Source organism: Pleurodeles waltl, chromosome 3_1 (genome assembly GCF_031143425.1).
Source record: "Pleurodeles waltl isolate 20211129_DDA chromosome 3_1, aPleWal1.hap1.20221129, whole genome shotgun sequence".
In the NCBI taxonomy this organism is placed as follows: domain Eukaryota; kingdom Metazoa; phylum Chordata; class Amphibia; order Caudata; family Salamandridae; genus Pleurodeles; species Pleurodeles waltl.
Genome location: NC_090440.1, coordinates 630,822,646 through 630,846,146, shown reverse-complemented (window position 1 = coordinate 630,846,146; position 23,501 = coordinate 630,822,646). Strand labels below are relative to the sequence as shown.

At 50.5% G+C, this 23,501-nt stretch overlaps 1 protein-coding gene across 1 annotated transcript in view; it reads right to left on the bottom strand.

Moving 5' to 3' along the window:
• LOC138284401 (mucin-5B-like) overlaps window positions 1-23,501 on the bottom strand; it is a 1,991,087-nt gene that overhangs the window by 325,786 nt on the left and 1,641,800 nt on the right. The window contains exon 29 of the mRNA XM_069223138.1: window positions 12,397-12,519. Within this exon, the coding sequence (XP_069079239.1) occupies window positions 12,397-12,519 (123 nt within the window). The remainder of the gene's footprint in view (window positions 1-12,396; window positions 12,520-23,501) is intronic.

Sequence of the window (23,501 nt, the reverse complement as noted above, 5' to 3'; positions counted from 1 at the left end):
GTTACTGGTTGAAGGGAGTAAAACCCTCCTCAGGCAAGAACCACAATTCTTCTCAGGGTGAATCATAAGCAAATCCTAAATTAAACTGCGCTCGTCTGTTGGATGGCCTGGAACAGAGCATTCAGGCTTAACTCAGAGGCAATGTATAAAGTATTTGTGCAACACTTCAAACAATGACACAGTGAAAACACACCACAGAAGCAGCCCACAACAGAGAGCGAAAAATAGTGTTTAGTAAATAAAACAAGACCAAATGACAAACAGCCAATCCATAGATCTGGGGATGTTCAATTTTAAAGATTTGAGTAAAGCCCCAACTGTGAAGTGTTGCACAGATCTGTGTTGAAGATGCATCTTGCAGATCAAGTGATGCATTGGTTCTGAGATGCAGCAAGGCTACAGTGTGAGTTCCTGTTGCATCATCATAGAAGAGCCTGTTGATGATAGCTTGTGATTTGAAGTCTGCCACTGGGGATACATTAAGCAGTTGGATTGATGTGTTGGATCCAAAGAGCTGCGCGGCTGTGAAGTTGAGTCCTTCATCATCCTCAAGGCTGCCATGACAGGAGATGCAAAGAACTCTGCCAAGGATGTGTCACACAGTGGCGGTTCTGAATGGGATGCAGGCTGCGGCTATGATGCAGGTCTTTGCAACAAGTCCAATCCACACAGCAGTGGAGATTAGTTGATTCTGCTCTGGGTTGCATCGCACACAGGAGAGGAGATGTGTCAATTTCTCAGGATACACAGAGGCTGGCAAAGCACCTTAAGCCCACTTCTAAGAGTCCAGGACTGGGGTGGCACCACTTGGCAGGGAAGATTTAGAGATGGCAGAGTCTAGGCACAGGTGCAAGGGTTTTGGAGCCTTCTGTCCCTGAGGCTCAAGTCAGGAGGCCAGCCAACTATCCTTTGCAATCACTCTAGGGCACTGGGTCACACAGATGTATTTCCAGTCCTTCTTACCCAGGCAGGAGGGGAGCAGGCAGCAGATCAGCACTGAAAAGCAGCAGCACAGCAAGGCAGTATCCAGCAGAGTGCAGTCCACCAGTGTGGTAGTCTTTTAGTAGCACAGCAGTCCTTCTTCCTGGCAGAGTATCTATAGATCCAGAAGTGTACTGGAGAGATGGTGACTAGTATTAGTATTTATAATCAGTTGTACCTTAGAAATTAAGGAGAATGTTCTTGAGGTTTCCCTTTGTATTCCCCAGGCATCTTGCCTTTCCTGTCCTGGCTCCAGACAAACTACAGTGGGTATGTAGCCCTTTGTGTGGGGCAGGACACAAACTGTGCCCAGATCCACCCTCCCTTTCTGCCAGTGATAGTTCATCCAGTCACACCTACGCTCCCTATTGTGTATGGTTGTCTAGGAGCAATAGACAAAGACCAAGTGCCAGATACACCCAGTCATGTGACCAGAGACAGGATACAGGCACTAAATAGCTAAGGCAGGAACATGACAATTTTCTAAAAGTGACATTTTAAGAATTGCAATTTAAATTCTGATTTCACAATCAGTTAGGATTTTAGATTAGGATTCCAGAGATATCAAGCATGAACTGTTCTATTCTCATTTGAAAATTACACTTATACTTGTAATAAGTCAGCTCCGATGTTATCCTATCAGAGAGGTGGGCCTTGCAGTAGTGATTTTTTTACTATGTGAACATGTCAAACTTAAAAGCAGATGTCCTACTTTTTAAATACATTCCATCTGCCGTCTGTGCTTTTGAGCCTTTGCCTAAGGGTGACATATATGTACTAAAAAAGAAGGTTTGGGACTGGAAAAATATTAATTTCTGAAATGGCAGTTTACTCCCCAGGCACAGTCAGGCTTGAGACACGTTTAGAGGGCTCCTTAGTGGGTGATGCAATCAGTGCTGCAAGCCCATTAGTAGCTTTCAATTTACAGGCCATGGGTACATATAGTAACAGTTTACTAGGGACCTATGAGCAAATTAAATATGTCAGTTGTAGACAAGCCAAGTTTACCATGTTTAAGTAGGGAGTACATGCCCTTTAGCAATTGTTATAATCACTAAAGTGTGTGGAGTCCTAATGCCAACAGAAACAAGATCAGAAAAAAATGGAGGAGGAAGGCAAAAGATTTGGAGGAAGACCAACCAAAGGCTGGAAAATCCAACAGCTGATATATATGGAATGTGACAGTACCAGCTTTCTTAGATGGCATCTATAAACTATGCAGCCCTCTTGCCATGGGTAAAAGTCAGGTGTGCCAATGTAGCTACAAGTTAGGGATCTGTTTATTAAATAATTTGATGTTGGCTAGCTATCTCAGTAAATTCATTACTTGCCGTGATGGCTTTTCTTTGATCAGTCGGGTCAAACATAGCGATGTTTTGTCAGCCTTTTACCATTCAGAACTTTTTGAATGGGTAATAATTATCCAACTCGGCCCTGTGGTAAGTCCCGCACTGTACATGTCTATTCATTGGCACTACTACACCTAAAATATTGGAGGCAGAAACCTAAAATAACACCTCATAGTTGAAATAAATTCAGGTATTTAGACATTTTAAACAATTGGTACATTTAACTTAATGTTAGCATTTTACACATAAATAAAAGATAAATATTATTTTATTGTAAACTATTTTAATAACCTGTTTAAAAACAAAAAAGTAACAGTTTTTTCAAGTAATTAACTGGAAATGGTGAATGGCTAATACTAAAAAGTATAAGAGTAAATGTACATGTCTATATTTACTCACATGTTCATTTACGTTTGTGAATAGTCCTCTGTATATACATCAAACTATTTTTCTAAAAGACAAGCATCTGCTGCTCATTCATCCATTCCTTCTCTCTTTAAAACCCCAACCAACAAAAGAAAGAACATGATCAGACTAGAGTTCAGTGGTCCACTTTTATAGTTTGAATCTTTTTAGTAGATGCACAGCACATTGTGCCCCAGAAACGGCATGCTCTGGAGCGAGCTTTGAACTTGTAGCCAGATCAGGAGTTTCACTTCCAGCCAGTTGTTTATCTTATTCATAAATGCTCTGGGTCCTTTGAGGTATAGGCTACCTGGTCATATTAATTATGAGACTACAGTCATATCACTCAAGTGCTGTAAAATAAAATATTTAAGCCTGGATGAAAATGTAATTACGCTGCAGTAACTGATGTAAGTTTAATCGTTATACATTCAATGTGAAATTAGAGAAAATATATAATTACCCAGCTTGAGTAATTAACAGCAATTTGGGGCAATAATCTTACCGCAGGATGACATCAACAAAGAACTAAGAGAGAGCGAGCGCCTGTTAGCTACTGCTATTCATGTCTTCTAGCTTGTAGGGCTAGTTTCTTAGCTCAAAATGCATCCTTGGGCCCATTTTGCACTAAGAAAATAGGGCTAAAACCTGATTACACTTCTCACATATTTACGTATCATTCTGAGCAGTTTTGCAGTAATGATGAGTGATTATGCTAGAGAGAAATACACCAGTTACTCCATACTCCAGTTATGCCCACCCCCCTAAAAATAACTGAGCTGGCTCAATTTCAGCCTGACGGCATTGGATCAGTTAGACACATGCCCATGCAAGTGGTCAGTTGTCACTTGTGGTGGGTATAGGTGAAATAAAGACACTTTGGTGGTCATTCTGACCGCGGCGGGCAGCGGTCGCCGCCCGCCATGCGGTCACCGCCGAATGACCGCACCGCGGTCAAAAGACCGCGGCGGCCATTCTGGCTTTCCCGCTGGGCTGGCGGGTGACCGCCAGAAGGCCGCCCGCCGGTCCAGCGGGAAACCCCCCTCAACAATGAAGCCGGCTCCGAATGGAGCCGGCGGAGTTGTAGGGGTGTGACGGGTGCAGTGGCACCCGTCGCGATTTTCAGTGTCTGCAAAGCAGACACTGAAAATCATTATGGGGCCCTGTTAGGGGGCCCCACGACACCCGTTCCCGCCATCCTGTTCCTGGTGGTAAAAAACGCCAGGAACAGGATGGCGGGAAGGGGGTCGGAATCCCCATGGCGGCGCTGCGGAGGATTCCCTGGGCCAGGAGTAAACCGGCCAGCCTGTTGGCTGTGCTTCTGCGGTCCCCGGCCCTAGCGGTCATGGACCACCAGGGTCGGAATGACCCCGTTTATTGTTTGTTATTGAGCGGTTTGGCCCATGGTGCTTAGCAACCACAAATCTACTCTGAGGGCATGCACAGCCTTTACTGAGAATAGAAACACTCACTTTATTGTAAATGCTGGAGTTTTACTAAAATAACAATGTTTAGGGGTACGTTGCTCTAAGTTCAGAATACCTAGAAATTAGTTGCAAGCTTGATATCTTCATGACACATAAATGTATCCAACTAGAGCTTTCAGGGGAATACAAACTTTATTGATAACCACGATGGTCCGATTATGCATCAGGTGGAACAGTATCGAAATGGAGCATCCTGTTCCACCTATTTCAACTGGCACCGGAATTTTGCAAGTGCGGAAACGCCAGATCTAATTTTACTGATAGGCCTTAGCCTGGTAAACTCTATTGGAGATCATGCTGCAAGCACAGCAGGGCCCTTGTCTGACCACCTCTGCACCACAGAGGGCGCAAGGAATGCTTGCTTCGATAACAGCCTCCGGTACAGCCGTAAGCTACCAACCACCTGACACCTGCTCTATGTCCAACGAAGCCTACTCTTTATTAACCCACCTGCTTAAAGCAAGTTGTAAATGAAAATTAATTTGTCCCTGGAATGGGCACAGAACAGTTCTTGGTGCTCTTCCCACTTCCAGACTTTGAAGTACTGAAATATTTCTCTTCAGGTTGGAGCATAAACATTTAGGCCCTCGTTAAAACCCTGGCAGTTGGTGTTAAAGTGGCGGTAATACCGCCAACAGGCCGGCGGTAAAACAAATGGGATCACGACCACTGCGGAAACCGCCATCATAGACAACCACTTTAACACTCCGACTGCCACGGTGGTAGCAACCATCACTGCGGCGGTCACCGCCAACAGACAGATGGAAGACAATGTACCGCCCACCCTATCACACCTGCCAATCCGCCAGCTTTTCCGGGGCAGTACCAACGCCATCAAAAGCACAGTAGAAACAGTACACAGAAGGGAAACCACTCACCTCTCGACAACCAACGAAGAACCAGGACGCCATGGAGCCCGAGCTGCAGGTCCTGCTGATGCTGGTGTATCTCCTCATACACCAGGAGCACCAAAAACAGCGGTAGCGACGACCACAGTGAGTACTGCACCGAGCACACAGGGGAGGGGGGAGGAAAAAGAGAGTGACACACACACAAGCAGCACGCAACACCCCCACCCTTACCCACAACACCATACATACAGACATATGCAGCAACATTACATATACACTGCGTAACACCCTGGAAGAACGCAAGGACAAAAAGAATTGAGTTAAATCAGTGTTATTGTTGAAATATTCAGATAAAATAAACGATTGGAAAAAACTGTATAATCAAATATTTACAATGTGTACAGAAGGCCGTACACTGTCCTTAGCAAATGTTCATGGCCCAGTAGGCCAAAAAACACATGGGTGAAGACAACACTTGACTCCTGCTGCAAAACGGAGAGAACACTGCAGGGGCATCAGGTCGAAAACACACAGGCACCTCAGAGGGAAGGGGAGGGGGGGCACCTCAGCCAGAAGATGGCACTATGCCACAGCTCCTGGAGGGGGCAACATGCCCACAGCAATGTCCTGGGAGTGCAAGGCCACAGTCTCTCAAGTGGGTGGTTTGCCCACTGCCTGGTCCTAGTGAGGGCAAGGCCACAGTCTCTCAAGTGGGTGGTTTGCCCACTGCTTGGTCGTGGGGAGTGCAAAGCCACAGTCTCTCAAGTGGGTGGTTTGCCCACTGCTTGGTCCTGGGGAGTGCAAGGCCACAGTCTCTCAAGTGGGCTGTTTGCCCACTGCCTGGTCCTAGTGAGGGCAAGGCCAAAGTCTCTCAAGTGGGTGGTTTGCCCACTGCTTGGTCCTGGGGAGTGAAAAGCCACAGTCTCTCAAGTGAGTCGTTTGCCCACTGCTTGGTCCTGGGGAGTGCAAGGCCACAGTCTCTCAAGTGGGGGGTTTGCCCACCGGTTCTGGAGGGGGCCTTGTGCCCAGTCTGCTTCATCCTGTCAAGGAAAGTGATAGTGGATGCATCTCTCCACTGGTTCTGGATGGGGCCTTGTGCCCAGTCTGCTTCATCCTGCCAAGGAGATTGATAATGTATGCATATCTCCACTGGTTCTGGCAGGGGCCTTGTGCCCAGTCATGCTGCACCTGTGGTGTGGCAGTTCCCATTCCCTCACCTGGGTGTCTGAGGCACGAGATTTGCAGGGAACAGGTAGCCTTATACTCCATGGAGGCAGATCCAGACACCATCCTGCGGCGACTAAGGCTGCTTTCCCGGACAGCTGCCCTTTGGGGATGCTGCTGCAGACAGATGTAGTGGCACCGGCTAGGCATGTGGCGGTGCAGATGGCGGTGCAGGTGGCGGTGCTTGCGGCGGTGTCTACGGCAGAGATGCTGCCAGTGCTAGCCGTGGTGCAGGTGCTGGTGGTGGTGGAGGGGGACACCAGTCCCTCGCCTGGAGCATCCGAGCCCTGAAGTACCCTGCCTTGGATTTTCTTCCCCTTCCCCAACTTGGCAGATGCATCTGGGACCTTGGCACTGGCAGCATGTGTTTTTGAGGAGCCCTTCCTGAGTGGTTTGTGCTTCATGGCAATGCTGCATGCTGGCCCCTTCTTCAACTTGGCAGGTGGCGGAAATCGGCTGGTCCATTGCAGTGGTCGGTGGCACACTGCCAGCCCTGACGGGTGCCCTCTTTGATCCCCTGGGAATTGCAGGTACCACAGCGAACGCTGAGTTGGTGGCTGAGGTGCTGGCCTGGGATCTTGACATCCTGGCCCTAGGGGAAGGAGGGGGGAGGTGTAGGGAAGAGGTCAATGTTAACCAGACAAAGTTATTTAGATGCACTGGGATGGGAAGATGGAGGGGGTTTGGGAGTGGAGGCAGAGGGAGAGGTTGTAGGAGGTGTACGTCTACTGAGTTTGGGTAAAGGTGCACCTGCTGGATGCTGTTGTGAGGTGGATGGCTGTTGGGTGGGTGTGTGCTTGCGTTTGTGTACTTTGGGAGGAGGACTCACCAACACACTGGCAGAGGACACAGGGGAAGTGTGCATGGTTGTAGTGGTGGTGACTGCCTGTGAGGGGTGTGTTCTGATGGGCGTTCTGGTGATGGAGGTAGTGGATGATGATGTAAGGCATGCAGGTGTGAGTGGAGACGCTACTGGGAGGGAGGTGGATGACGAGGAAAAGGGGGACACAGCAGACGCAGTGGATGTTGGTATGTGTGCATGGATATGGAGCTTGTGTGAGTGCCTGTGAGATGAAGTGTGGTGCTTATGTTTTCCTGAGCTAGTTTTGTGTGTTGCTTTGTGTGCATGCTGGTCTGAAGGTGTGCTTGGGATAGGCTGAGGTAGAGGGGATTGGGTCTGAGTAGTGGAAGTTGGAAGGGGGAGGCTGGACACAGGGACAATGGCTGCCATCAGTGCTGAGGCCAGATCCTGAAAGGTTCTCTGTTGGGCCGCCACACCAGAATGAATGCCCTCCAGGTATGTATTTGTTTGTTGCAAATGCCTCTCGACACTCTGGATGGCATTCAGAATGGGTGACTGTCCAACAGTGAGGGATCTCAGAAGGTCAATAGCCTCCTCCCTGAGGGCAGCAGCGCTGACTGGGGCCGGGGGTGCCTGGGGCGAAGGAGATGCCCACCCTCCTGGGCATCTCTGGTGGGGGGCAGTGCTGGTGGCGGGGGTAGCGGCTGTACCTGTTGGGGTGGGCACAGAGGTGTCTGCCACTGCCAGGGAGCTTCCATCATAGGAGGAGTTGCTGTCACTGGTCTCCCCTCCTGTTCCCGTCGTGGAGCTCCCCTCTGCCCCACTGGTGCCTTCACCCTTGGTGAATTCGGCCTCCAGGCCCATGTGGGATGCAGTTCCCTCCGTCGCCGGTGCCTCTGCTCCTCCGCCAGATGATGCTAATGCACCCAAGGACAGGGTGACAAAACAAAAAGGGGGAGAGAGACAGAGGATATACTTGGTCAATGCCAGCAACACCACTACCGTTGGCGTGCACAACACACATGGAGCAGCCTTATGCACTAGGCCATGAACTACCAGTTACAATGCTGGTCACCAGCCCATGGGGTACAATGCCTAACGCCTGCATCTGCACACCTGACACCCACAGGACCCTTGCCCGTAGGTGTTGCCCACTTTTGCCATTGGGGTAAGAGTACTTCAGATCCTGCACACAAGCGACCTACCCTGCCACGATCGCCCTGACCTAGGGGCACCCACAGACCACATTCCCCACCCAGCCAGCTCCTAAAGCGCGCAAAGTCAGGATTCAGAATCTGTATTCACCCCCTTGTGGCTGCTGTAAAGCCCTCAAGCGCCCATCCAACGGCAGACAGGCCACCGCCAGGATGCAGAACATCAGGGGGGTCATAGTGCGACGGGCACCCCTTCCATGTTGGGAGGCCAGCCCCAGCTGGGCCTCTGCTGTTTTCTTGCTCCAGCGGTGCAGGTCCTCCCATCTCTTGCAGCAGTGGGTGCTCCGCCTGTGATAGACCCCCAGGATCCACACCTTCTTGGCGATGGCATGCCATATACCCTTTTTCTGGTGGGAGCTGACCTGCAGGGAAAAGACAGCGGAAAAGGAAATTACTCACCTGTCCGGACCGTCACACTCATTGCCCATCAGTTCCTACCCATACCCTGACGCACATACACTGACCCCCTCTCATGCAGCACTCAGGCCAGGACGCCTTAGCACCCCTCAACATGTGGCTTACATCCACGCCACTCCAAACATGCATTGTCCACACATCATGCTCACAGTGTACTCACCTGTTTGTCTGGAGGACCGTAGAATAATGTGTACTGGGGTAGGACCCCCTCCACCAGTTTCTCCAACTCCTCCGCAGCGAAGGCAGGGGCCCTTTCCCCAGACACTCTAGCCATCGTCATTTCCAGACTCAGGTCGCAGCAGCACTTGCAGTGTAGGTTCTCTCCTGTTGACGGTCAGGTAGTGTAGGAAGGTAGCCTCTTTCTAGCCTTGTTACCCCCACTTTTGGCCTGTTTGTGAGTATATGTCTGGGTGTTTTTACTGTCTCACTGGGATCCTGCTAGCCAGGGCCCAGTTCTCATAGTGAAGACCCTATGTTGTCAGTGTGTTTTGATATGTGTCACTTGGATCCTGCTAGCCAGGACCCCAGAGCTCATAAGTTTGTGGCCTATATGTGTTCCCTGTGTGGTGCCTAACTGTATCACTGAGGCTCTGCTAACCAGAACCTCAGTGTTTATGCTCTCTCTGCTTTTAAAATTGTCACTGCAGGCTAGTGACTAATTTTACCAATTTTCATTGGCACACTGGAACACCCTTATAATTCCTTTGTATATGGTACCTAGGTACCCAGGATATTGGGGTTCCAGGAGATCCCTATGGGCTGCTGCAGTTATGTTGCCACCCATAGGGAGCTCAGACAATTCTTACATAGGACTGCCACTGCAGTCTGAATGAAATAACGTCCACGTTATTTCACAGCCATTTTTCACTGCACATAAGTAACTTATAAGTCACCTATACTGTATGTCTAACCTTACTTGGTGAAGGTTAGGTGCCAAGTTACTTAGTGTGTGGGCACCCTGGCACTAGCCAAGGTGCCCCCACATTGTTCAGGGCAAATTCCCCGAACTTTGTGAGTGCGGGGACACCATTACACACGTGCACTACATATAGGTCACTACCTATATGTAGCGTCACAATGGTAACTCTGAACATTGCCATGTAACATGTCTAGGATCATGGAATTGTCCCCCCAATACCAATCTGGTATTGGGGGGACAATTCCATGCATCCCAGGGTCTCTAGCACAGAACCCGGCTACTGCCAAACTGCCTTTCGGGGGTCTCCACTGCAGCTGCTGCTGCTGCCAACCCCTCAGACAGGATTCTGCACCCCTGGGCAGCCAGATCCCAGGAAGGCAAAACAAAGGAGTTCCTCTGACAGAGAGTGTTACACCCTCTCCCTTTGGAAATAGGTGTGAAGGGCTGGGGAGGAATAGCCTCCCCCAGCCTCTGGAAATGCTTTGATGGGCCCAGATGGTGCCCATCTCTGCATAAGCCAGTCTACACTGGTTCAGGGATCCCCCAGCCCTGATATGGTTTGAAACTGGACAAAGGAAAGGGGAGTGACCACTCCCCTGACCAGCACCTCCCAGGGGAGGTGCCCAGAGCTCCTCCAGTGTGTCCCAGACCTCTGCCATCTTGGATTCAGAGGTGTTGGGGCACAATTTAGAGCTCTGAGTGGCCAGTGCCAGCAGGTGACGTCAGAAACCCCCTCTGATAGGTGCTTACCTTTCTCAGTAGCCAATCCTCCTTTCAGGGCTTTTTAGGGTCTCTCCTCTGGGTTATGCCTCAGATAATGAATGCAAGAGCTCACCAGAGTTCCTCTGTACTTCACTCTTTGACTTCTGCCAAAGATCGACTGCTGACTGCTCCAGGACGCCTGCAAAACCGCACAAAGTAGCAAGATGACTACCAGCAACATTGTAGCGCCTCATCCTGGCTTCTTACTCGACTGTTTCCTGGTGGTGCATGCTCTGAGGGCTGTCTGCCTTCACCCTGCACTGGAAGTCAAGAAACAATCTCCCGTGGGTCGATGGAATCTTCCCCCTGCTAAGGCAGGCACCAGATTTCTGCATCTCCGGTCCTCTGGGTCCCCTCTCATCCTGAGGAGCATGGTCCCTGGAACACAGGAGCTGGGTTCAAGTGTCTCCCACAGTCCAGTGGCCCTTCTGTCCAAATTTGGTGGAGGTAAGACCTTGCCTCCCCACGCCAGACAGTAATCCTGTGTACTGCGTGATCTGCAGATGCTCCGGCTTCTGTGCACTTTTCCAAGGATTTCTTTGTGCACAGCCTAGCCTGGGTCCCCAGCACTTCGTCCTGCATTGCCCAACTCGCAGAGTTGGACTCCAACGTCCTGGGACCCTCCTTTGTAACTCTGAGTCGACCGCTGTCCTCAGATCTTCTAAATGACTGTTCTGGTACTTCTGCAGGTGCTGCCTGCTTCTGCAGGGGCTCCCTGAGTTGCTGAGAACTCCCTCTGTCTCCTCCTCCAAGGGGCGACATCCTGGTCCTTCCTGGTCCCCAGCAGCACCCAAAATCCTCAATCGTGACTCTTGCAGCTAGCAATGCACTTTTTTCTGTCCTTTTATTTTAATAGTCAAACGTTTGCTTCCTTTAAATTTTTCCACAGTGCACAATATGTCTGTCACTTTAACTTGCATTCTGTGTTTATTTACTATCGTATTTATGAAGTTTGGACATGAGTGGAGTAGCTCAAATAGAAAATAACATTCTGCCACTGTCTGTTGTAGAAGGTAATTTGAAAGTGTTGTAAAAATATGGATTTGCCTGACCCTGTAGGCCCCATATCCCTCAAGGATATGGCCTTAAGGCCTCTTCAGAAAAACTCAGATGACCATGGCACCATCAACAATTTTTGTGATCGGACTCACATGAAAAATGTTGTTACAAAAACAAACTATTTTATCAACTTCAGAAGAATAAGTTTACATAGCCGTTAAACATGAGGTCTGCTGATGACATTTAGATCACTGTAGAATCTACAGTAATCCATTGAGAGCTTAGAACACATTTTACAGTGTTCTTATTGAGCTAAAGGAAAAGTCATGGGGGGTCATTCTGACTCCCGCCGGCCGCGGTACCCGCAGGGCCGGCGGGACCCGCCAAATGACCGCACCGCGGTCAAATGACCGCGGCGCCCATTCTGGCTTTCCCGCTGGGCTGGCGGGCGACCCAGGGGCCCCACGACACCCCATACCGCCATCCTGTTCCTGGCAGCCAAAACCGCCAGGAACAGGATGGCGGTATGGGGGTCGGAATCCCCATGGCGGCGCAGCAAGCTGCGCCGTCATGGAGGATTCCCATGGGCAGCGGAAAACTGGCGGTACACCGCCGGTTTTCCGTTTCTGACCGCGGCTGTACCGCCACAGTCAGAATGCCCAAGGGAGCACCGCCAGCCTGTTGGCGGTGCTCCCGTGGTCCCCGGCCCTGGCGGTCAAGGACCGCCAGGGTCGGAATGACCCCCATAATCTCATAAGAAACTGATGTGATTAAACAGATTGGTACAACAATATTAAGATGTTCATATCGAGCTGCAACAATATTAACTGTAGTATATGTAGCGTTGAGAATACTAAACCTACAATTTCTCAAGTTACCTTGATGATATAGTGATAGACAATATTCTGCATTTCATTTTGTTTATACTCAATATTTTCACCTCAGTATTCTGACAGATACCACAATATACACTGTGACTGGCTTACTTATAACTTTTGACTCGATGTGCTCAGTAGATGAGGACATAGAAGTCTCAAAGAGGGTAGTATTTGTGGATGTAGATGTAGCAGATGTTGGTTTTGTTGTCTCCGTAGAGCTGGACAAGGCGGCTGCAAAGTAGTGGGTAAGGGGAGATCAGAGATACAATTAATTTAATGTTATAAAATGCAAATTGATTTTGTCCATAAAGCACTTCATGAATCCCAGCAGGAATAGTGCAAAATCACACGTTCATACTCTCGCATAAGTTAGGAATTTTGCCAAACAAGAAATTTCACATGATGTTTTGCCAAAGAAAGATTGGTTCATGTAGAAACTATGAGACACTTTCTCCTAAAAGTATATTATTCTTGAACAGGTCGCCTGACAATATCTCTGGTAAAACCTACATACAGGGTATGCTCCCTTTTACACATTTTAGGTGGGATAGTAGCAAACGGTATTTCATGCAAGAAAAATACACATATAGGTATTAAATATTGAGGTCTTATTCTAAGCTAAACTCAGACAATAGATATTCAGTTCACTTCCTGCTAATCAGTGATGGTATTAATTAAGTGTATCATGTATTTGGCATAGCAAATATCCATTTTGTGGGACAAATTAAACATGAACATAAAGATGGGAAGAATAAAGAAAGGTCTAAAAAAGAAAGAAGGGTGAAAGAAGAAGTGAAGAATAGACAAGTGGTTAAGAACAAAGGAACAAATAATGAAAGAATGAGGTAGTAAGGAAAAAAAGAATGAAAATAGAAAGAAGAACAAGATATGCAAAAGAAGCAAGAGTTTGAAAGACAAATTGACAGAAAGAAAAATGGAAAAAAGCTTAAGGAATGAAAGTAGAAAGGAAATAGTGAAAGGAAGAGTTACAAAGTGGGGAAAAGATTAAAAGAATGAAGCAAAGAAGTGACGTAGAATAAAAGAAACAACAAAAAGAAGGAGGTAACAAGTGAAAGGGGAACATTTGCGCTAATCTTCAGAGAATCGCACAGGATTGCTCAGTTTGCTCGATCAATTTGTGTCCTATGCTTCAACTGGAGGTTTGACTTTAGTTTTTAGCCTAATCTCATTCTCTGAAATCATTTGGACAATTAGTTACTTGATACAGGTACTATTGGCCCACGTGCACATTATTTAGCATATTGCGGGGGTCTATACTGAGATTGTGTGCAAAACATAAGCAAATTATTTTTACTTCTTGTGTATTAGGGAAGTCTTCCAATCCACAATGTTTAAAAAAAAATTAACAATGATGAAAATGGAGCAACAGACTATGAAACCATTGACAACGAGGCTCAGATTTACATGTGTAGTTAACCAAGAAGCCTTTTTTGAAAAGTAAAGCAATCTGATATTGTACTGGCTCTGCTGTAACCATAACACTGAAAGTATAACATTGACATTGCCTGAAGCCTAGAACCTCCTTTTATGTTTTGAAGTGGAGTAAAAAACGTAACAACAACTGAGTAACATCAGGGTGCCCACTTTTTCTTTCGCTTTGATACAAAGGACTTTAAGTAATATTGGTCATCATGCAAGTAGCAGTACCATTATTGTGAAAGACATGCATTTACTGCAATTGTTCTTGAAAAGTAGGTCTCTTGCTAATAGATTAAAATGCAACTACTTAAACTAAATGGTAAATTCTTTGTATTTCTTAAACCTACAAATGTAGAGTATCCGTGTAAGTCTGGGCCAGTTGAAAGAGATGCCCATTGTTCGGTTGCCGGAGTCAGAGTTATCTTGGAAGGTGGGTAGTGTAAAATACCTTGCAATCCATCTTGTGGATGATTAACAACACACCTACAATCTCAATTTGGGATGGGTGGTCCCTAACCTACGCCCCTCAGTGAAAATCTCGAAATTGCTGGAATTATCATTAATGGACAAAATAGTACTCATTAAGATGGTGGTGCTGCCCAGGTGTCTCTACATCCTTCAGAGGGCCATGTATGAGAGCTCCTGATGGGCGTTTCAGGAATTATATAAGATGGTTGTGGAGTTCTTGTGCGCTGGAAAGTGATGTAGAGGTGGGCTTGACACACTTAAGAGTGAATGGGAGAGGGGCGGGATGGAGGTACCTGACTCCAAACTCTATTATGTGGTAGTGCACCTGCAACATGCATTGCACTGTTTGGATGAGGAAATAAACTACCACCTTGGGACCCTGCTGATGCAGGCTTAGAAAGTCTCAGACTCACTCCCTCGTGTGATTTATTTGCTTTACAGTCTCTGGGAGAGGGTGGTGCAATGGGTGATGCAAAGGGAACCATAAGGGTCAGACCTGGATTTGTGGACAGTAAGGCCCTTTGTGCCGATAGCCCAGGCTGTGGTGGTTGACCGCTGGCAGGACCGAGGGTTTCTGATGTTGTCAGATCGATATCCTGCGGACTGTGTTATCACTACGCATGATGCATTCGAGACATTTAGGCCCTCATTACAACCCTGGCGGGCGGTGTTAAAGCGGTGGTAATACCGCAAACAGGCCGGCAGAAAAAAAAAAATGGGATTACGACTGTGGCGGAAACCGCCAACATAGACAGCCACTTTAACACTCCGACTGCCATGGCGGTATAAACAAACAGCGTGGCGGACACCGCCAACAGACAGACGGTAGACAATGTACCGCCCACCCAATCACAACACGGCTATCTGACACCTTTTCCGGGGCGGAACCAACGTGAATAAAAACACAGCAGAAACAGTACACAGAAAGTAAAACACTCACCTCTCCACACCCCACGAGGAACCAGGACGCCATGGAGCCGGAATTGCAGATGCTGTCGGCGATGGTCTTCCTGCTCCTCTATCAGGAGCTCCAACGACGACGGCGACGACCACGGTGAGTACTGCACCTACAACACAGGGGAGGGGGGAGGGAAAAGAGAGTGACACACACACGCAACACCCCCACCCTCACCCACAACAACATGCACACAAATACATGCTGAAACATTACATATACTCCCCTCCCACCCCCCTTAAATAACGCAAGGACAAAAGGAAATGATTGTAACAATTGTAATCAATAAAAATCCATTATTCAAAAGTCAAAATCCAGTATATACAAATATGTACACCAACTACACAAGTCCAGATAGTGCACCAATGATTGTCTGTGGACCACTGGGCCCAAAATGCATGGGCGAGGCCCACACATGATACCTGACTCCAAACGAAGAGAACACGAGAGCGGCGTCATATAGAAAATATACAGGCACCTCAGGGGGAGGAGGAGGGGGGGCACCTCAGCCTGATGAACGCACGACGCCACTGCTCCACGAGGGGGCTCCATGCCCATTGATGTATCCTGGGGAGTGCAAAGCCACAGTCTCTCAACTCTCTCCAGTGGGTGGTTTGCCCGCTGCTTTCTCCTGGGGAGTGCAAAGCCACAGTCTCTCAAGTCTCTCCAGTGGGTGGTTTGCCCACTGCTTTATCCTGGGGAGTGCAAAGCCACAGTCTCTCAAGTCTTTTCAGTGGGTGGTTTGCCCACTGCTATATCCTGGGGAGTGCAAAGCCACAGTCTCTCAAGTGGATAACAGTCTCCACTGGTTCTGGAGGGGGCTTTGTGCCCAGAGTGCTTCATCCTGCCAAGGACTGAGGTAGCGGATGTTAGTCTCCACTGGTGGTTCTGGAGGGGGCTTTTTGCCCAGAGTGCTTCATCCTGCCAAGGACTGAGGAAGTGGATGCCTTTCTCCACTGGTTCTGGAGGGGGCTTTTTGCCCAGAGTGCTTCATCCTGCCAAGGACTGAGGTAGTGGATGCCTTTCTCCACTGGTTCTGGAGGGGGCTTTGTGCCCAGAGTGCGTCATCCTGGAAAGGACTGAGGTAGTGGATGTCAATCTCCACTGGGTCTGGAGGGGGCTTTGTGCCCAGAGTGCTTCATCCTGCCAAGGACTGAGGTAGTGGATGTCAATATCCACTGGTTCTGGAGGGGGCTTTGTGCCCAAACTGCTTCATCCTGCCAAGGACTGAGGTAGTGGATGCCTTTCTCCACTGGTTCTGGAGGGGGCTTTGTGCCCAGAGTGCTTCATCCTGCCAAGGACTGAGGTAGTGGATGCCTTTCTCCACTGGTTCTGGAGGGGGCTTTGTGGCCAGAGTGCTTCATCCTGCCAAGGACTGAGGTAGCGGATGTTAATCTCCACTGGTGGTTCTGGAGGGGGCTTTATGCCCAGAGTGCTTCATCCTGCCAAGGACTGAGGTAGTGGATGCCTTTCTACACTGGTTCTGGAGGGGGCTTTGTGGCCAGAGTGCTCCACCCTGCAAAGGACTAAGGTAGTAGATGCCTTTCTCCACTGGTTCTGGAGGGGGATTTGTGCCCAGACTGCTTCATCCTGCCAAGGACTGAGGTAGTGGATGCCTTTCTTCACTGGTTCTGGAGGGGGCTTTGTGCCCAGAGTGCTTCATCCTGCCAAGGACTGAGGTAGTGGATGTCAATCTCCACTGGTTCTGGAGGGGGCTTTGTGCCCAAACTGCTTCATCCTGCCAAGGACTGAGGTAGTGGATGCCTTTCTCCACTGGTTCTGGAGGGGGCTTTGTGCCCAGAGTGCTTCATCCTGCCAAGGACTAAGGTAGTGGATGCCTTTCTCCACTGGTTCTGGAGGGGGCTTTGTGCCCAGAGTGCTTCATCCTTCCATGGACTGAGGTAGTGGATGCCTTTCTCCACTGGTTCTGGAGGGTGCTTTGTGCCCTGAGTGCTTCATCCTGCCAAGGACTGAGGAAGTGGATGTCAATCTCCACTGGTTCTGGGGGGGGAGCTGGTGCCCAGAGTGCTCCACTTGCAGTGTGGCCGGTACAATTCTCTCACCTGGGTGTGTGTGCCACAAGATTGACGAGGTACAGGTAGCATGATACGCCATGGAGGTAGTGACATACCCCACACTGCTGCGGCTTCGCATTCATATGCAGGTGACAACTGTGATGACAGTGTTGTTTCATGGAAGCTGCCCAGGGTTCTGGAACTCACCACCAGCCTCGGACGACTGACCACTGGGGATGGTAGCCATGTGGGCGGTGATGCCACTGACTGAGGATGTCGGGGGCCACTGGCCGTGCTTGCAGTGGTGTCAGTTACGGCGGTGCTTGCGGCGGGGTCTGTGGTGGCGGTGCTGGTTGCGGGGTCTGTGGCAACGGTGCTGGTTCTGGGGTCTGTGGCGGCAGTCCTGGTGGCGGGGTCTGTGGCGGCAGTGCTGGCTGCAGGGTCTGTGGTGGCGGTCCTGGCTGCAGGGTCTGTGGCGGCGGTCCTGGCGGCAGGGTCTATGGCGGTGCAGGTGGCAGTGCAGGTGGCGGTGTTCTCCACCGTGCAGGTTGGCGGCTACATGGACAGAAGGTGTGACACTGGTTCCTCAGTCGGTGCCACCATGCCCTCTCCTGACATGCCCTTCAGTTTTTGGCCCTTCCCCACCTTTGGTGGTGGCCGAGCTGTCTTGCCACTATCCCCCTTCGTTTTCCCTGACCTCTTGCTCTTGGTGGCAGGTGTTTTCGGCTTCTCCCTCTGGGATGTGGGCACCTTTTTCACCTTGGCAGTTGGTTGGAATTGCCCTCGCTCCGTGGCACACTGGCTGCCCTGATGGTTGGCGCACTCCATGACCCCGCAGTTGCTGGCACCACTGTGCCTGGGGATGTGGTGGCTGTGGTGCTGGGCTGGGACCTGGAAAGCCTGGCCCTAGGGGAAGGACAGGGGGCAGGTGTAGGGAGGAGGTCAATATTTGCAAGGAAAAGTTTTTTAGACACACTGGGATGGGTAGATGGAGAGGGTTTGGGAGTGGAGGTACAAGTAGTGGTTGTAGGAGGTGTACATCTGCTGAATGTGGGTGAAGGTGCATGGGCTGGAGGCTGTTGTGAGGTGGATGGCTGTTGGGTGGGTGTGTGCCTGCGTTTGTGTACTTTGGGAGGAGGGCTCACTGACACACTGGGAGAGGACACAGCGGATGCGTAAATGGTAGTGGGGGTTGTGAGTGCACGTGAGCGGTGTGTGGTGATGGGCGTGCTGGTGATGGAGGTAGTGGTTGAGGATGTAGTGCATGCAGGTGTGAGTGGAGACGAAACTGGGAAGGAGGAGGGAGATGTGGAGGAGGGGACACAGTGGAAGCAGTGGATGTTGGTATGTGTGCATGGGTATGATGCTTGTGTGAGTGCCTGTGGGATGTGTGGTGCTTATGTTTGCCTGAACCACCCTTGTGTGTTGAGATGTGTTCATGCTGGTCTGATGATGTGCTTGGGATAGGGTGAGGTACAGGGGATTGGGTCTGGTTGGAGGAAGTTGGAGGCAGGAGGCTGGACACAGGGACAAAGGCTGCCATCAGTGCTGAGGCCAGAGCCTGAAATGCTCTCTCTTGGGCTGCCTGGCCAGAATGAATGCCCTCAAGGTATGCATTTGTTTGTTGCAAATGCCTCTCAACACCCTGGATGGCATTCAGAATGGTAGACTGCTCAACAGTGAGGGATGTCAGGAGGTCAATAGCCTCCTCACTGAGGGCAGCAGGGCTGACTGGGGCAGGGCCTGAGGTGCCTGGGGCGAAGGAGATGCCCACCCTCCTGGGTGAGCGGGCACGGGACACACGCTGAGGGGCTGCTGGGAAGGTGGTGCTGGTGGCGGCTGTACCTGTTGATTTGGGGGGCACAGAGGGGCCCGCCACCGCAAGGGAGCTCCCATCAGAGGAGGAGTCGCTGTCTCTGCTGTCTGCTCCTGTCCCCTCCGTGGAGCTCCCCTCACCCTCCGTCCCACTGGTGGCTTCAGACGCCGTTGTTTCGCCCTCCAGGGCCAAGTGGGAATGCAGTTCCCTCCTGCTCCGGTGCCCATGCTCCTCTGCCTGGTGATGCTATTGCACACAAGAACAGGGAGACCACAAAAAGGGGGGGAAGAGAGAAGAAAGACATGTTCAGTGCATGCAACACCACTACCGTTGGCGGACACTACAAACACAGCAGCCCCCTGCACTACGCCATACACTGATAGTTCCTAGATTAATCACATGCCCATGGGGTACAAGGCCTAAGCCCGATTGCTGCAAACATGGAAGACACAGGAGCCTGACTAAGTGTAGATGACACTAACCACTAGTGGGGTTGGGGTGCCACTGAGCCTGCCTCACAAGGGACCTTGCCTACCAAGAACGCCCTGGCCTAGGGGAACCCACTGCCCACCTCCCCCACCCAGACACCTCGGAATGCGCACAGAGTCAGCTGAATGATAGTGCACTCACCTCCTTGTGGCTGCTGTGATGCCCTCAAGCGCCCATCCAACTCCGGATACGCCACCGCCAGGATCTGGAACATCAGGGGGGGTCATGGTGCAACGGGCACCCCTCCCACGTTGGGAGGCTATCCCCAGCTGGGCCTCCGCTGTCTTCTTGCTCCAGTGGCGAAGGTCCTCCCATCTTTTCCGGAGGTGGGTGCTCTGTCTGTGGTGGACCCCCAGGGTCTGGACGTCCTTGGTGATGGCACGGCAAATAGCCTTCTTCTGGTGGGCACTGACCTAGAGGAATAGTACAGGGGAAAAGGAACATCTTTACCCGTCTGGACCGTCATACTTATTGCCCCCCGTTTCCACCCTTGCCCTGACGCACGTACACTCACCGTCCGCACATGCAGGCCTCAGTCCCCCACCCCCATGTATCTTCCAACCACACCACTCCAAACAGGCATTGCCCATGCAGTATGCTCACAGTGTACTCACCTGTTTGTCTATAGGACCGTACAGTTGCGTGTACTGGGGGAGGACCCCATCCACTAGTTTCTCCAACTCCTCCGAAGTGAAGGCAGGGGCCCTTTCCCCAGACACATGAGCCATCGTCGCTTCCAGACTGAGGTCACAGCAGCACTTGCAGTGTAGGTCGTCTCCTGTTGAAGGTCAGGTATCAAGTGAGTGAACAGACAGAAAATGGCGGTCACGCCTGCGCATACATCGTCATTGGCTCCTCGGACCCATAGGGTCCAATGTTAACAAGTGCCGGATTGCGCCGCGGCTTCAACAGCCTACCGCGATGGTGTACAACGTCAGCGCAGTTACCTCATATCCCCTTGTCCCACCTTACAGGTCAGGCGGACGCCATTTCAGGGGGCCACATGGCATTAATATTAACTGTGTCACACCAATGTAGGCCTTGACCACACACAGTAACAGGCACATTGCGGATTAATAAATGTGTGCAAATGACATGTTGTCATACCTCAGTGTTGGCTAACTCTCTGCTCGCTGTTCTCGTCCATAGGGCACGTCTGCTGGGGCAGGTGATGAGATGGCGGCATCCTCCGGGGTACAGACCGCTGGTGGACCTGTCGACAATTGAAGAGAGACATGTAATAGTCACCTACACACTTGATCTTGCAACAATCCATGAGCTGTGTGCCCAGTTAGAGCCAGACCTGATGTCAGCTATCCGCCATCCCATAGGAATCACCCCCTCTAGTGCAGGTTCTGTCTGTACTCCATTTCCTGGCAATTGGTTCCTTTCAAACAACAGTGGCCTTTGCATCGGGGATGTCCCAGCCAATGTTCTCTAATGTGTTGTCCAGAATGTTGTCTGCCCTGCTGAAACACATGCGCAGCTACATCGTGTTCCCTCAGGTGGAGGATTTGCCCACAGTGAAAGGTGACTTCTATGCCCTGTGACATATTCCCAACATCATTGGTGCCATTGATGGTACACATGTGGCCTTGGTACCCCTCGCAGGAGTGAATAGGTGTACAGAAACCAGAATTCACATTCAATGAATGTGCAGATGGTGTGTTTGGCCGACCAGTACATCTCCCATGTGAATGCCAAATTTCCTGGCTCAGTGCGTGACGCTGACATTCTGAGGAATAGCAGCATCCCTTATGCGATGAGGCATCTCCAGAGGCACCGTGTGTGCCTAATAGGTGAGGACAAGGACCCTATACAGTGTGAATAGTTGTCTGGGTCTGGGGTTGTCCCTACGGGTTAGTTTGTGTCTAACAGTTGTCTCTCGACATTTGCAGGTGACTCCAACCTGTCATGGCTACTGACCCCAGTAGGAAATCCCAGGACAAGAGCAAAGGAACCCTACAATGAGCCACATAGGCGAACTAGGAGAGTGATTGAATGCACCTTCGGCCTCCTGAAGGCCAGGTTCCGGTGCCTCCGTATGACAGGTGGTTCTCTCTACTACTCACCAAAGAAGGTGTGCCAGATCATCATGGCATGCTGTATGCTGCACAACCTGGCTTTGCGACAGCAGATGCCTTTTCTGCAGGAGGATGGTCCAGCTGGTGGTCTTGTGGTAGCTGTGGAGCCTGTGGACAGTGAAGAAGAGGAGGCAGAAGAAGAGGATATCGACAACAGAAACAACATAATCATGCAATACTTCCAGTGTGAGACAGGTAAGAAGATGCCACTGCCTCCCACATCTCATACTGTTGTTGGAGCTAGCATAAGTCTGTCATTTTCACTCAGTGTATGGACCCGGACATGTTACTTTGCCTTTCCATTTCACAGATGTGGGTCCCACTTTGTGCCCTCTGCTATATTTCCTCCAGCCCTACAGCTGTGTTACATCGATATGTGAACAATAAAGCTGACATTGCTATATTCCATGGTTATTGCAATTACACGTTTTTGAAAGCACAGACTGACTCCAGATTGTTTTGTGATAGAAGTGTGTTTATTTCTGTGCAAATAAGTGGAGGGGGTTGTAAAATGGGCAGGGGTGATGGTCGAGGAATGGCCATGGCAGAGTCCAGTCTATTTGTTTCACAGGTGCATTGTCCAAAGGGGCATAAGAAGTGGAGCTATGGCAGTTTAAGGATGGACAGGGTGACAAAGTGGGACAGAAGGGTGACATTCAGGGGGGTCTCATTTCCTGGCCGGGGTCCTGGCAACGTTCTCTGCCTTATTCCTGGATCTCAGGGACCGTTTGCGGGGTGGTTCTCCATTTGCAGGGGGTTGGGTGCTAGTGTCGTGCTCCTGTGGCGGTGCCTCCTGTCCACTAGCGCCGACGGAGGTGGAGGGCTGTTCATCATCCAGGCTAGTGTCAGGGGGGCCACAGTGTCCCTCCTGGTGCTGACAAGATCTTGCAGCACCCCTGCAATTGTGACCAGGGTGTTGTTAATGGACTTCAGGTCCTCCCTGATCCCGAGATAGTGTTCCTCCTGCAGCTGCTGGGTCTCCTGAAACTTGGCCAGTACCATTGCCATCGTCTCCTGGGAATGATGGTAAGCTCCCAGGATGTTGGAGGGGGCCTCGTGGAGAGTGGGTTCCCTGGGCCTGTCCTCCCCCTGTCGCACAGCAGTCCTCCCAGTTTCCCTGTTTTCCTGAGCCTCTGTCCCCCGAACCGTGTGCCCACTGCCACTGCCCCCAGTTCCCTTATTTTCTTGGGTTGGTGGGTTTGCCTGGGTTCCCGGTAGTGGTGGACACACTGCTGCTTGATGTGTCCTGGGGACAGAGGGATGGGCCCGCTGGGTGGGTATTGTGCTGGTGTTTCCTGAGGGGGGAGGCTCTGTGGTGGCTTGTGCCAGTGTCAGGGGAACCGACTGTCCCGAGGTCCCGATGGGCCGGGCTGGTCATCTTGATCCAGTTGTGCAGAGCTGCTGTCATCACTGTGGGTCTCTTCTGTGGGGGGACTAGACATGTCTGGTACCTCCTGTCATGTCTGGTACCTCCTGTCCGGTGACGTTGGGTTGGGGTCCTACAGGGGTGTAAAGGCATGATTATTGCATCTGTGTGTGCCATCGCGTGCAATGGGTGAGTGACCCTGTATTCCAGTGCTTGCATTCTTGTCTTGGTCCTTGTGTGATATTTGGTTTGGGGTCCGTGTGGGTTTCTGTAGTGGACATGCTTTGGTGATGGGTGACCATGCTTTGGTGTTGCATGCAGGGCTTGGTGTTGGGATGGGTGGGTTGTGATAGTAGGGCATATGTGAGGTGTTTGAGTGATGGGGGTGAAGGTGGGAGTTGTAAAGGCATGCAGGTAGGGTGGGGGATATAATAGTAACGCTTTCACTTACCAGAGTCCATTCCTCCTGCTACTCCTGTGAGGCCCTCAGGATGCAGTATTGCCAAGACCTGATCCTCCCATGTTGTTAGTTGTGGGGGAGAAGGTGGGGGTCCACCGCCAGTACTCTGTACAGCAATCT